We start from the raw sequence: 15,253 nt of genomic DNA, 5'->3' as shown, positions 1-15,253 counted from the left end.
ATCTACTCTAACCTGGTTGGTGTGTGGCCAGCAGATAGAGAAGCTCCATGGGTGCTACTGGGAGGTGTATCTCGAGGGGAGGACTCAGGGGTTGGACTCAAATCAGGTGGTGAACTCAAAGTGTCCTCCCTGTTGGAGTTTGCTCAGGGTGGTGCTGGATTTACAACTGTCCAGTTTCAGTTGTCCCTGAGGTGGTGGTAGGTAGTGAATGCTGTGACTGAGGAGCTCAAAACCAGTTTTTACCTACTTCTAAGAGAAGAAAAAGAAAGAGCTCTGGCCCCAAAACCATCAAGACCTCTCTCAGGTCAGCCTTAAATTCTTACCTCTACCAGCAGCTGCTTCTCAAGCCCTGAGGATTTCACTGAGCCAATTTAATGCTGGTGGTCAGACAGTTTAAACCCATTAGCTCCCAGCTATCTGAATAATTTTCTCCTTGGATCCCAGCACACTGCCAGACTGCTCTAACCAGAACTGCAGAGAATTGCCACCTTATCTGGACCTTTTGCTAACTGCTGCAGCCTGTGTGGTAGGCACTCAAGAGCTGAAGAAAATGCCACTGGCCCGATCGCTGTCCATGACTTCTCTTAATGGGCTTCCCCAGTGGGAGGATGAAGACCTGCCAGTGGAGGATTTGCTGCTCTTTGAAGTGTCTTGGGAAGTTACCAACAAAGGTTTGTACAACACTTGGGAGTTAGTATCACTGTTTTCACAGGAGTGGAGGGAGGAATGAAGGGCTTGGACAAGAGAGACACTAAAGAGGAGACTGGAGAAAAGTGAGCTGCAGGGTTGCTGTGTTGGAGGAAGTGCATGTGGCATCCCTGTGTAATCATGGATGCAGTGTGTGGCTGCACCTGCCTGTGCTTGTGTGGGATGAGCTTAGAGTAGGGTTGTCTGTGTGTCTTTATGTTTCACCACCAGGGTGAGGTGGATTAAACATCTAAGTGATAAGTCTGGGCATGCAGATAGATATGGATGTATAGGTGTTACTTTGTACATATGTATGTTTTACCTTCCATGCAAATTCAATTCAGACTGTAATGCCTGAACATGAACTGTAAAACGTATCAGAGTCAGAGCAGTTTAGCAGTCTCCCTCAGCCTTCTAGAGCAGCAGGGAGAAGAGGCCAAGCTTGGAAGGGGTATAAATAAACATAGCTGTATTGCAGCCACTGAACAAAACCCAGATGTCAATGACCAGCAGCCTTTGTGCCAGCTGAAACTCTTCTGGACTGGTCTTTGCAAACACTGATGGTGCCAATCAGGGACTTGATTTGTTCATGGCATGCAACTTGTCAGGCACAGGGCACACTGCTTGTTAGGCAAAGATCTTCCTGCCTCCATTTCCAATTCACTCATCCAATCATCCCCTTTCAGGTAGGTGTAGCTTGCCAAGGGGAAACAGATTCTGTTTCCACCACAAAAGCTGAATTAGTATGAGTAAATGATTGACCTCATGTGTATTATTGTCCTGGCAGATAGATAGAGATTAGTCAGGAGAGGGGATCTGTTAAGATTTAAACTTTCAGGGGGAAATATATGTGAGAGGAACAGACAATGCAAGGGTTAATCCCCATGGTGAAACTGGAATTGCTATTCTGTGATAACTTCTGGTATTTAATCTGCAATGCAGTGCAATTTTACGTTGCTTTGTTAGAGAGTAGTATCAATTCACAGAGGTAGTACAGAGTAGCTTTTGCACTTTGAATCTCTTTGGGCTTATTTTTCAGTAGCTTCAGTCAAGCTTTTCGAATTAGGTTACGCAGAACTTGGAGCATGCAGCATTTACTTTTGCAGTGTGCATGATAAGTAAGGCTCTGGCAAGCAGATGGCAGCAGAAATCTAGGAAATTTAGATATTCTCACTAACATCTCTAAACTACATAATAGAGATATTTTTTTCTGAGTCCTCTGGACCCAGTGGTTGTAGATATTACACAATATGTTTAAGAAAAAGTAAACCAACTAGATTTATCTGTCTTCCTTTGTGTGTACAAAATGTAGTGAATCATTTAATCATCCATATAGCTCTTGCTGACTTTGCTGAAGCCAAATCAACTGACACAGCTAAAATTTACTATTCTGACATTTTATGAGAGAATTAATACTCATGAGTGAATATTTATTCAGATAGTTAAAAAAGAAGGTGCCTTTAATTACATCACTTACCAAACCCTTATATTCAAATGGGCCTGGAGGAACTAGTCATGCAAAACAATTTCTTCTCTAGAATTGGATCTCTGTGCAAAGTTTGCATTAACCAACCTTGACTGGAAACATCTGTGCAAAAACTCTTTAATAAGTCTGTTTCAACCTATTTTTCTGGCAAATTCTTGATACTGAGGGGTTTTAGTCAATATCTTTCAGGCAATTGAATGTCTAAGTTATGTGGTGAGATACTGTTCTCTAGTGACCTAACTTTTATTAACAGTTCTTGAAAACTGTTAGAGCCCTGTGTTTCTTAGGAGAGAGAAGCCAACAAGATACAGAGAGAGTCATCACAGAAGATGCATAGGCTTAGGAAATAATAGCTGCACTGTAGATTTCCCACCTCCATAAGCAGGAGGAATTGTTTGATGAGGTAAGCTGACCCCACATAGATTTAGTACTGCTGCATAGTTTAGTGTTAGTGTTGCTGTATATGTTCCTAATATAGAGGGAAAGGCAAGCATTAGCTGATTTCATTGCTTGACAAGCCCATGTTGAAGATTTTAATATGAAAGTTTCTCTCTTCCTTTCTGGCAATGTAAAGGTGTGGCAGAGTAGTTCAGTGTGAAGTTGGTTTGTACTGCCAAAGTGGTGTAAAGCTGCTGCTGCCCACAGGAGATTGTTCAAGTGTTTGTGTTAACATTGTGTGCATCACTAGGTTCTTGGCTTCTGGACTATTTCCTTGTTGGCCAGTGCTGTTTCTTAGTAGTTGCTGCATTTATTTTGTGGCAATGACACCAAGGCTGAATGTCTTCTTCCCTGTGAGGAACATGCTACCAGAGCTCACAGGTGGATATCCATTCCCACACCTGTAAACAGTGCCCTTACATGTGCTGAGCTCAACCTCTTAAATATATTCTTCCTCAGAGTCTGAGGATGATGAAGGTGTCCTGCAAATCAGAGCATATCTGATAATGTAGTGTGAGAAGGTCTTCATGTGCCAAGCTGCACATGGGGAGCAAGTGTTCCCTGGGATTTCCCTGATGGTGCTGGTTGGTACTGAGGCATGGGATGCAGCTGTAGGGAAGAACAAGTCAGTTATATAAATTCAGTGCTCAGAGATCTAAAAGTATCCATTATTTTCAAAGTCTCATGACTTCTTAGCAGCTGGAACAGTGAAGGCCTCTCCTTTTCTTAGTCTAGATCATTTAACACATGCTCTAGTAAGGCAGAGCTTTCTACTTCTCCATCCTTCCTTTTTATCTTCTCTGTCCTCACTGCTGCCTGGGCTAAGTTACAACCTCTGCCATATGTGTTGGAAAGCACTGGCCTCTCAGTTACTCCTCTTACTCCTCTTCTCTGTCTGGAGCTAGCAAAAAATAAGGTAGCTGAAGGAAAAAAGGCTCATTTGCCAGTGTCACTCTCCCTCCTGCTTCCCTCAAGTCATGTGAAAAGGAACTTGCCACCTAAACAAAGCACAACATTGAAATCTTCTCTCACTGAAAGTCCTCTGCCAAAGAAATTCAAATTTCCAAAGTGTAGTTTGTTTTGCAAGATTTTCCTCACTTTATTTGGCTTTTTACTGACGAGCAAGACCCATACTGTTAGTGGATCTACTGTGTTTCTGTGGCAGAAGGGGAAAAATGCAGGCAGGAAAGGTCCCCAGTGGACTGCAGGGCCACATGTCTGGTGGTAATCATGATGAATCTCAGCGTTTTCACACTTCCCCTTCTCTCCTGGCTATCATACTCCAGTAAAGCCAGGTCTGGTCATAGATCTATGGAAAAAAAGGACTGATTTTCTTTCCTTCATAACATGGAGACCAATTAAAACTTTAAGGACAGGAGCACAATTGAAGTGGCTACAAGCTATGTAGGTCTTTTGTCTGGGTTGGGTTTGTCTCTAGTAGATTTTCTGAGAAGGGCTGAGAATGTTCAAGATCTGGTCTGTTCTCTATAAAGATGTCTTGAAAATAATTCCAGTGATATTTAGATTAGTATCTCCTGCTGCACCACTAACAGCTTTTAGATAGAAAATAGAAGAATGTTTTAAAATGCTGGGCAAACAGCCAGCTTGTGTCATCATTCAGCTGTGAACAGATTAGCTCAAGAGTCACTGGGAGATGAATCTTAAATATGTTTTTTCCATCCCCATTGGAATGAAGACTGTGCTAAAAACAAAACTAGGTTCAGCTCGCCCTGGAGCAGAGATCTCTTTACAGTTTCTCTGGTGAAAATCTGGAAATTAAATCCTGAACCCACTGATGTCAGTAGGACCAATATTTTACCTCCTCTGTGTTAGAAGTCTTTCCATGATGAAAATTCCTTGGGAGAAGGTGAATACTGTAATTTGTGACACAATTGAAGTAACACCCCTTGGGGAGTGGGGATGTGCTGGCATAAACTTGGCATAAGCACAGCATCAGAGCTCTGTGTGTTTCTAGAGTGGGGTGGGACATCAATGTCAAATCAATTTCAGATGAAATCTTGTGCACTGGGGATGATGCACACAGAAATAGCTTCTCAGTTGTGGACATCTGCCATAAATTTCAGTGTGTCAGTATTATTTCAGAATATGTTCGGAATTGCACAGTTTCACAGAACGTAGAGAACTTCTGGTGAGTCCTGGCCACAAAACCAGCCAAAAAACCCTCCACGAAACACATCTGCTAGCTGAAGATGGTGGGAGTTTTTACCTGACACTTATTCTATAAGCAGCCCACAGATATCTCAATGGGAAATCAATCAATCAATCAATAAACGCCAATGAAATGTTAGAAACAAATAAGTTCAATCCCAGTTTTTATCACACCAGTGTAGATCAGAGACACATTCTGAGAACAGTGAAAGGATAGTTGATGTAATTAGCAATTGTGGCAGTGATGTCAGTTTGAATCCTGACCCCAGGTTCACCCTGCCATGAACCCTATGGCACCTGTGGTTCTCAGGAAAGCTTTAGTACCTTTAGAGTGGCTTGGACAGGCCACAGCCAAGGAGCTGAAGAGCCCTGAGAGCATCCTGAGCTTCTGGCTGTGTAGCAGAGGTGTGTGTGGAAGGAATCTGTCACCAGCGACAATCTCCACTTCTGTCTCACTTGCATACTTCACTCCTTATTTCTCTCCTTCCTTTTTGCTTCCTGCTGCTCCTTCCCTCTGTCCTACTGGAATGTGGAGTGGGTGGGAGGGCAGGCTCCAATTGCTGCTGGGATTCTAAATACAGAAGAAATAATTCACTAGGACTTGAAACAGGGAAAGAAAAAGATGCTGGAGCGATGCAGAGAACTCCTTTAGACAAACTCATAGTAGTGGTAATGTATATAAAAACATTAAAACTTTCAAAAATAATTCTATGAAATATTTTCTAAGAAAGGATTTTGGTTTCATCTTCTATTTTTTTTTAAAGAGGTTACTAAAAAAGGTCAGACTTTTCTAAAATTAACAAAATCCTTCTTTGGCAAACATTTTAGTTCCCATTTCCATGCCAGTTTATTTTTTTCTTTAAAAAATTTTAAAAAAAGAGGAAGAATGGGAAGGAAATAAATGGGGGAAAAGATTTGTTGTTGATTTCCTTTTTGACTTGTTTTCTTTTATTCTGGTGGAAAGATTTAAAACACATTTTAAAAAGAAATAATAGAAATATTTCATTAAAACTTAAAAAGTTTGAGTAAAGCATTTTGGTGAAGATCAGAAAACTAACTATCCCTGCATCCACATTTTACTGCTAATTGCCTATGTTCGATGATCCAGACCAGTTCTCTGGATCTGATCTCTCCTGATTCTGCATCTATTTCTCATTTTTTTACTTTCATTGTTTCTTTTAAAAACAGTTTCAAAGTACAAAACTTCAGAAGCAGCATACAGAAACCTGCAACGTTTTGGTACATCCCTGTTGTTTGGAAAGGTTTCCTGTTAAGGTTTATGACCTTAAAACATCTTATTAGAGAAGAATAAGGAGGTTTACCAAATTCTTGGAAGCAATTTGAGAGTTCTGTTAGGCTCCAAGTGACCATGTAACCCCCTACTCTGTTACTCAGTAGGATGTGTAATGTATTGCTTACTGACACATATATTTCCAGGGAATCCAAAGTAACTGAGCATGTATAACCTATCTCTTAATGATATATAATGTGTTCCTTGCATTTGGTTTGGAAAAGTGTAATTTCAAAAGTCACTACATCATTCTAGACATTGCTACATTGCTCTGTTCTTCTCAAGATGTCTTTTTTTAAGTTATACCCAACACTTCCCACGTACATAGTTTCACTTGCACAGTTTCCCTCCCCTGTCAATTAAAGCTTGTGCACAGACATGCTTTGTGAGTCATATTTCCACAGTAACAGGGAAGACAAAAGTAAGTTTTGGGACCAGGTAACAGAGCTTTTAGCACAGCTATCTTCTGAGACATTTCTATAGTCCATAAAACATTCTCTTTTGATTTTATCCTAAGCACTTTTCATTGCATTTCAGGCAAATCAGTGCCCTGAAAAGCTTTTTTACCTTACTGTGCAACAGATTTAGGATGGCAGAGCACAGCATACTCTTGACTCTTACCCTTATAAGAGGCCTTCCAGACATCTTTAGCTCTTTAGGACACACAAGGATCCTAAGCAAAACCTTGTGGAAAGAAGCACGTGGCTGTTGGCTGTACAGGACAAAGGTCAAGGCACTGCTCAGTCCCTGAGCTGCAGCTTCCATATTACTCTTAAGATCAATAGCTGTGGAAACACAGCTCCTCAGCTCAGTGTTGAACCCCTTGCAGTATGAAAGAGGCTGATCTGCACACCTGTGATGGAGGGGAAGAGCTTTGCATCACTCAACTCATAGACAGCTTTATCATGTTATTTAGTGTCTTTCATCTTGCAAGTCATATTTTCTCTTTCCCCTGGATCATCAGGCTGCTTTGCACAAAATTCTTCCCTTATTCTGAGCTCTGTATTCCTGCCAATTCCAAACCAGCTAGTCCCATGACTAAGATTTCTACCAAGTCTCTTATTTATCCATGTTGGACTGAAGCCCCTTGTGCTCATATGATGCATTTACCACCTCTAAGAGCAGACGTGTTATTGTAACTATCACTTCAGACGTTGAATGTTCTGACTTCTCATACAATTAAAATTTGATGTTATTCTGAATCCAAGCTATTCAAGTAGAATCTCAGCTTGTGAGCAGAGGAACTTGTAGGGAATATATAGTGCCACTTACCTTAGATTTAACTAAATCCAAGTCCGGAGCAGCCACAGAAGAATAGGATGACTGTAAATTAGTTTCTTAGCTTTCTGGTTCTAGTGAAGTGGAGAATAATAGTCTTATGCATAGATTTCCTTCTGCAGTTCCATGTCTATATGATATAAAACTCTTGAACTGTGACAAGATCTGCAAGATTCTTGTTTTCTTAGGTCTTGAATTACTAAGGGTATTACCAGGCCTTGAATTATTAAGGGTAATAATTTATTGGACTAATTCTACTTAGCAAGCTGATAGATTGGAACTGCACTTGTTTTCCTTTGTAAAATACCTAGAATCCTGAGACATTCTGACATAAAAATATTAGGACTAGGGATCCTTCCAGCATTCAAAACAGATGGGATATTTGTAGAGAAAAGGTTTCTAAGTGCAGAGTTTGTTTTTAGGAGCACAATTTAAAATGTAGGTTCCTCAGAGCTGCAAGATATCAGGCTCTGCAGAAGGCTTTCTGTAGTTGTCAGGGGATACAGTTTAATTAATGTGGGAACTAATCTCCCAAAGTGCTGAGCAACTTGAGTTGCTGTATTGTGCATAGTGGTCATTTGTGGCAGATTTTATAAGAATTGAGTAGCTTCTTAAGATTCTTGACAAATGCAACTGGATGAGGTGCATTGGCACCTCTGGATACCTCAATACCTTTAAAAAAGAGTCTGGAGTACCTGCTGTAAATCATTGGCAACTTTCAGTGCTGACTCCTTATGCAATTTTGATGTCACTGCTGGAAGGCATAGCACAGGCTTCTTGCCTGGAGTACTGCCAAACAGGCCTAAATTCAGTGGAGATGAAATGTGTATGTAGGAACAACAATTCCTTTCAAATAGTTTCTTTTGTTGTTTGCTTGTACCTGTTGAGCTTCACTTATCTTACCATGCTGAAGCTGTACTGAACTTGTCTCTGCTGTGCAGCCTCCTAGCTTTGGAGTGTCTCTTCCCTTGCTATCCCTTCCACTTGCTGGATTCAAGCATGCACTGTTCTGAATTGGTGGTGGTGGAATGCCTGCTGCCTGGCACCATGGGGCTGTGATAAAATCTGGCAGGGGGTGTTATTGTTGCCTTCTCTTAGACATTTGACAACTGCATTTATTTTTAAAACAGACAATATTTTGGTCAAAGGTGCTGCAGCCCTTTAAATTGCCAGTGTATGCTACATTCATTCCAGCTTTAACAACTCTTTAGAATGCTAATGGAACATGACAACCTTCTGCTTTGAGGATAATGATGTAAATCCATTTTTATAGTCAGTAGTCAATGAAATTCATCAGTCCCTCAACCTCATTCAGTAATTTGTTGTCGAACAAGCTGGAAGTGCCAGGTCAGTTCTTAACATGTGCATTTCTACATCCTGAAAAATATGTTTGAAAATTACAACTGCAGCAATAAAAAAGCAGAAGGCAGTGATTGGGATGCAGTAGAATCGACATTAGACATAGGAGAGTGGAAGCATGAGCTCCAGGATTTGAATCACCCAATCTGAGTGTAAAATTTTGCAATCCAAAAATGGGGGAATAGCATAAGAATATCAATTGAAAAATTGTGGTGTGATTTTGAACACCAAAAAGAACTTTCAAAATTCACAGACTCAATAAAATTAACAGTTAAGGACAGAAACCATTCACTTGTGATTAGAGGAGTAATTCAGGGAAGCCATATGCAGTCACTTGGGGTAAGAGAATTCCATCATCTGCACACTCCTTGACTGAACCTTGAGGCCCTGATACCATTTAAGAGACTGAACTTCTATGTATTTGATAAAGTGTGTGTTTCACTTAAAATCTAAACATGTGAGATGATTTAACTCTAATCCACAGGTGGGTTGATGCCTATTCCACACCTCTGTGGCCCATGCCCCTTCCTACATTTTGTTCTTTGTGATCTTTTGCAGTGGGAGGCATTTACACTGTGATTCAGACAAAAGCCAAAACTACAGCAGATGAATGGGGTGAAAACTACTTTCTGATTGGGCCCTACTTTGAGCAGAATGTGAAGACTCAGGTGGAAGTCTGTGAGCCTCCAAACCCTGCAGTTAAGAAGGCAATGGACACCATGAAAAGCCAAGGGTGTCAGGTAAATCAGATGTGCTGCTGCTTCCCAGGGCAACAAAGCTGACTCTGAGGAGATTACAGGTGCAGTTAATGCTCTTGCTGTTCCACTTGACACAGCAGTCCTGGTCAATGTCACAATGGGAAAGGCTCAGAATCCACTGTTAGAACAGCAGAGTCAATTCATTAAAGGTTATTTTTGAGGAAGAACCAGTTCATCCAATTACAGGTTTTAACAGTCATTTATCTGCAAGTCTTCTTAATTGGATTAATGACTTATTATCTAGTCTCTAAGTACGGTGAGATTTCAGTAGATACAATATGACCTCACTTTGACTGAGCCCTTGCATTTCACATTCTTTTGGTGGAGAGAGAAGAGTGTTCCACTAGCTCACAATTATTCTTATGTAGCATTATATAGAGCTGAAAGTCAGAAAGGGACCCAACTGACAAAGAATCTGCTTCCTCAGCTCAATGCAACTAGCTGCAGCTCCCTACATAGAGAAGTTAAACCACAGCACAAGGAGTGACTTTGTCTCTGTTTCCAACATGATTTTTAATCAGTGTTTTTTGTGTGATCTCAGTCAAACCTCACAGTCGTTCTGTGACTTCGTTTCTTCAACAATAAACTAGGAATAAGCTTCTTCCTATAAAGATGATCTGTGAAAAGGAATGAAATCTGCTGTGTTGAGGGGCAGCTACTAAACTGCAAGCAGCTGTTGCCTTGGGGACAGCAGATTACCTGAGAGTGGGTGAAAGAAAACATGCTAAATTTGACCTCTCTTCTTGAAAATCCTCATCAGAGATCTAGAACTCACTGGCACTCTGAGTCCCTCAGAGATGTTAGTCTGCAGGAGGAAAAACCATCTGCTTAATTATGTGTGCTGAACAGTTGTGAAAAGCATCAAGAGACAGCAGCAAGGAAACATCCTTACAAGGGTTTATTCTGAGGGGCATGACACACTGTAATGTAGAAACCTGTTCTTGGGCTGCCACCAGCTGTGGCACTGGCAATGTGTTATCTCCCTTTGGAACAGCAGCTCTGCTGTTATTAGCATCTAATGCCCTGTGGCACATTATGCAGATGTGTATTGTTGGATGTATATGTGCCACAGCTTGGCAAAGTGTCTGTTGGGGACACTAACATGCTGATTTCATTGTTCAGGCTCAGGTTCAAACAGAAAGCTCTAATCTAACCACCACAGCTTATTTCTGTCAGATTTTCGTACATGTTTGATCAAGTTTTCCATGTTGTCTCTTGCTTATCAAGAGATGCCCCTGCAAGCTGTGCAACACCCCTTGGTTTGGGAAACAGCTAAAGACTTGTGCAGCAGATTAATTGCAATGATATAGATACATTTCATGCTGTTCCAGTAATACATACAATTTAATCAGGCAACCCTGCCAGCCTAACAAGTGCATTGTGCTGTTAGAGTCTTCATATGCAGCAACAAATCTGTCCCAGGTACATCAGGTATAGCTTTGATCTCTAATAATGACGCTCCAGCTTCCAAGAGCTGAGCTTATCCTATTAACATTTATGTCTGGATTTTGCCTATGCATCACAATGGATGCTTTTAAACCAGGGGGCCTAGGAATGCTTCCAAACTTCTCAGGTCAGGTGTGTTCCTTGCCACAACCTGACTATGCATTTGGGTGAAGTCTGGGTTCACACAAACTCCCTGCTTTTATTTTCCTGAGTAACAAATCCAGATAGCCTGAAATAAATGCATGGGCAAAAAGGAGCAAACCTGGCTTTGTTACACCCTGTATTTTTTTGTGCAAACAAGCCTAAGAATTTTCAACTTGTTTGTTTTCAAGACCTGACCTCTGTTCAGTCCATGGTAGCATCAGGGCTGGGTTCAATCTCTGAGGTCCCAGCTATGTTGATGGTAGAATTAATGTGAAATAATTTGACTATGCAGACTGGTACAATCTGTAGTGTGTGCCCAGCTCTGTGGTGTTGCCTTATGACACTTCAGCCTACTCTCCTGGTCAGGCAGGTAGGTTAAGGCAGTGATGTTCTAAATACTCTTAGAGATGTTTATACTGATGCAGACAAAGCAGGGAAGCTGTATTTTGAGGCTGATATAGTTTTAGGTATTGGCACACCTTCTCCTTGATCCTTCCACTTTGCCAAATGGGTAGAGTGGAATCCTTGTACTCTGTGTTGCTTGGGAAGAATGAGGAGTTGTCATGGTAGATACAGACCCCAAGCACCTGTGCTACAAAATCTCTCACCACTAATCTGGCATGAATGACAGAAAACTGGGGAAAAATCTGACTGAAAGAAAATATTTATGAAATAAGAACAAAAATGTCATAGATTCTTCAATAACAGCATAAAATCTCATTATCCAACCGAGTGCACTCTTCCTAAGCTTTTTTTCCTGAAAAAAGTTAATATTGCAATGAAGATATAAAATGAAAGTCTTAAAAATAAAATGTTCCTAAAGATTGTAGTTTCCTTTGTTCCAGTATTAGTCCATGTATTTTACAAGGAAAACCACAAGTCCTGAGTGTGTAGGACTATGATAATAGATTCCTTGTGTAAAATACTTCAGATTTGATGGATGAAAATAGTTGTGCTCACTGCCCTTTACATTCACTTTAACATTTTCTGCTTGTGTCCTTGCCTCTTTTCCATAGGTATTTTTTGGAAGATGGCTGATAGAGGGCAGCCCATATGTCTTACTGTTTGATATAGGATCAGCAGCTTGGAATCTGGACAAGTGGAAAGGTGAATTTTGGGATGTCAGCAACATAGGGATCCCTTTTCATGACCGAGAAGCCAACGATGCTGTGCTTTTTGGATCATTAACAGCCTGGTTTTTAAAAGAGGTACAGTTTTTAAGTCTAGTGATTTTCAAACCTCAGTCTTTTCAGCAGAGCAAAACACTTTGACATGTGGTTCCTATTCTTCAGTTTGAAAACTATGATTGTAAGGAATTTGATCTTGATGTTGATCAAGTTTGTGTTTTAAACTTAAATGTTAAGTGGTCACTTAACTGTATTTTCCAGGAGCAGGGCAGGGGGGCTGCCCTATGTGATTGATGCTGTCTTTACTGTCACTTCCCCCTCTGTTTCTTCTCAACTCCCTTATTTGTCACTGGATGCTCTTACAAGTAGTATCTCAAACTCCCTTTTTCTCTCCTATGGAAGTCAAAGTGTGATACTGACAAACTGTCCTTGAAGCCAGACAAGCTATGTCTCAGCAATTAGATATTACCTTGCACAGGGAATATAGATGGACAGAAAGAATTAATGGTGGCATTGTGACTTCAAATGTCACTCTGCCACAGCTTACCTAAAGAGAAATTTAGTTCATCTGCAGTATCATCTGTCTGTTTTTCTTATCCACATGAGCTTCAACAGCAGAAGAACAAGTTAAAGGATATAAGACTGATTGTGCTTGCTAGAGCTCCCTGATATTCTAGAAAGGAGACTCTTCTGAGGCACTAGTGAGCCCCATGTGCTTCTTGGGCTAAGGATTAGGGGTGATGGGAATGAAGGCACATGACCACTTAAAATGTTGTACTGTTTTGTAACAAGAAAGAAAGTAAACACACACCAGGTGTCATGGGAAAAAAGAGGTTTCTAGGGCTGGGATGATGGAGAAGATAATGTATGTTTCATTTATGTTCTTTCTATTTTCAGCTTTCCTGTCAGTTTGAAGACAAGCCCAATATAATTGCTCACTTCCACGAATGGCAGGCAGGAGTGGGTTTAATACTGTCTCGATCTCAAAAACTTCCTGTAGCCACAATTTTTACTACCCATGCAACTCTGCTTGGGAGATACCTGTGTGCAGCCAGTATAGATTTTTACAACAATCTTGACCGGGTAAGAGATGTTTTTATCATTCCTTCCCTTTTTTTCAGCTAACCAGCTCCTGACCCCTTTTCTGCTCACTGTGCTATATATATATATATTTTCTGTTTATGTTATCATTCATGATTGAACCACAGCTGAGTGATAAGTTGTCGGTTCCAGAGCAAAACAAATGGTATTTGTAAGACCGTGAGGTGCCCAGGCATGAGTACCTTTTCTCTGTGTCATCCTACAGGTCTTAAAGCTCAGTGGAGACTAGAATACTTACACTACCTTCAGTGAGCTTTGATTTACCAGATTTGTACTACAGAGTGCTGAAACTCATTCAACCTCCAGCCAAGTCAGTGCCTGAGTCCAATCCACTGACAGATGGAGTAATACTGCAGCAGTGTGGAATTGCCAACAGAGATTCCTAACCTTCTTTTCAATGATTTGGGACATTTTAGAAAGCAAGGGTAGAGTTGGGGCCAAGAAATCCTTGTAAGTCAGGTGTCCGTGAGAATCTTCCCCTCTGTGGTCAGGAAAGGCATCCATTGCTTGAGGTGGTTTGGGAGTTACTGTTAGCAGCATGAGTAACCAGGGAATGTAAACCCTATTGAGCTGTAGTCATCATCTGGCCCTTCAGGTACAGCCTCACAACACTTAATGAAAGACAGGAGAAAAAGTAACCACTGGTCCTCCTCTTGTGGAGGAATTGCATTAAATGGTGTTTTCGTTTTTTATCTTTCCCCAGCCTACTTCTTAATTCTTGCAAGACACACTAAGTTCCTTCTAATTTCAAGCATTTCAGGTTAGTCTTAATTTGTAACTGGCAAATGTAGGAAGTATTCTCTGATTTCAAAAGACCCACATTTGTTTCTTGGAATTTTTGTAACCCGTCGAGTGGTTTTGGTTTTCACTGTTCTCTTTCCACTCAAAGCATAACACAAACCAATGTTTCAAGCACCCAAATGTCTTAGCACTGCCTTCAGCACAGGTACATTGCATGAGATGGGATTTCTGATATGGTTACAGACAAACTTGTGTTCACCAGATTTTTGCATTCCAGCACTTATTGAGGGTAAAGGTAAAGTTAAAAGGCTAAAACAACTGCTTATTCACTGCCCATACATTTCCTTGGCTGAAATCAGTGAAGAAAATTACTCAGTTGGCAATTTTCAGTTGCATGTTGGAAACTTGGCACACTGTGGAACAGTGTCTTCCAAAGATAAGACCTAAGCAGGAGTGCTACTGGCCTTACTCAGAAACACAGAATCATAGAATCACAGTCTGGTTTGAGTTGGAAGGACCTTAAAGATCATCTAGTTCCAACCCTCCTGCTGTGGGCAGAGACACCTCCCACTACACCAGCTTGCTCAGAGCACCATCCAACCTGGTCTGGAACACTGCCAGGGATGGAGCAGCCACAGCTTCTCTGGGCAACCTGTGCCAGTGTCTCATCACCCTCACAGGAAAGAATTTTTTCCTAAAATCCAATCTAAACTTCCTCTCTATAAGTTTGAAGTCATTCCCCCTTGTCCTGTCACGCCAGGCTCTTGTCAATACTCTCTCTCTCTTTCCTTCAGGTACTGGAAAGCCACAATTAGGTCATCCTGAAGGCTTCTCTTCTCTAGGCTGTACAATCCCAATTCTCTTAGCCCTTCCTAGATTGCCATTGCCTCTTTTTTGGTTTTTATTTTATTTTCCTTTCCCAACACAGACAGCTACTGAACATAGTTTGTCTCCACTCATTTGCTCTCATGCACAAAGCTTGCAGCATGGTAGTGTGTAGGGGGAATTCTGTCTGCGCTGTGTGCGGTAACTACCCTAGGTTGTCACTCTTCCCAGGCTCCCTCTGTCACCAGTAGAGTTACACTGACCTCTCCACATTCAGTGTAAGGCAGATATCCTCAGATTTCCTTCTGACTGATCTCTCTCCATCTAGCACATACTAGAACTAGTCTCCTAAGGTAGATATGTTTGTTAGGTGCATTAATGAGGCAGCATAATGACCCAGTCA

At 41.1% G+C, this 15,253-nt stretch overlaps 1 protein-coding gene across 2 annotated transcripts in view; it reads left to right on the top strand.

Moving 5' to 3' along the window:
- The first annotated feature begins 463 nt into the window (after positions 1-463).
- The window catches only part of GYS2 (glycogen synthase 2 (liver)), a 34,483-nt gene continuing 19,693 nt past the window's right edge, over positions 464-15,253 (top strand). Inside the window, exons 1-4 of one of the 2 annotated variants that reach the window (XM_009077457.1) lie at positions 464-671; positions 9,267-9,448; positions 12,073-12,264; positions 13,081-13,266. In XM_009077457.1, coding sequence (XP_009075705.1) covers positions 551-671; positions 9,267-9,448; positions 12,073-12,264; positions 13,081-13,266 — 681 coding nt within the window. In that variant the 5' untranslated portion in view covers positions 464-550. The remainder of the gene's footprint in view (positions 672-9,266; positions 9,449-12,072; positions 12,265-13,080; positions 13,267-15,253) is intronic. The other variant, XM_009077458.1, reaches the window with a different exon arrangement.

The sequence above is a fragment of the Acanthisitta chloris genome, unplaced genomic scaffold, assembly GCF_000695815.1.
Source record: "Acanthisitta chloris isolate BGI_N310 unplaced genomic scaffold, ASM69581v1 scaffold11806, whole genome shotgun sequence".
Classification (NCBI taxonomy): Eukaryota; Metazoa; Chordata; class Aves; order Passeriformes; family Acanthisittidae; genus Acanthisitta; species Acanthisitta chloris.
Note: the sequence above shows the minus strand (reverse complement) of the source record. Positions and strands in the feature narration are given on the sequence as shown.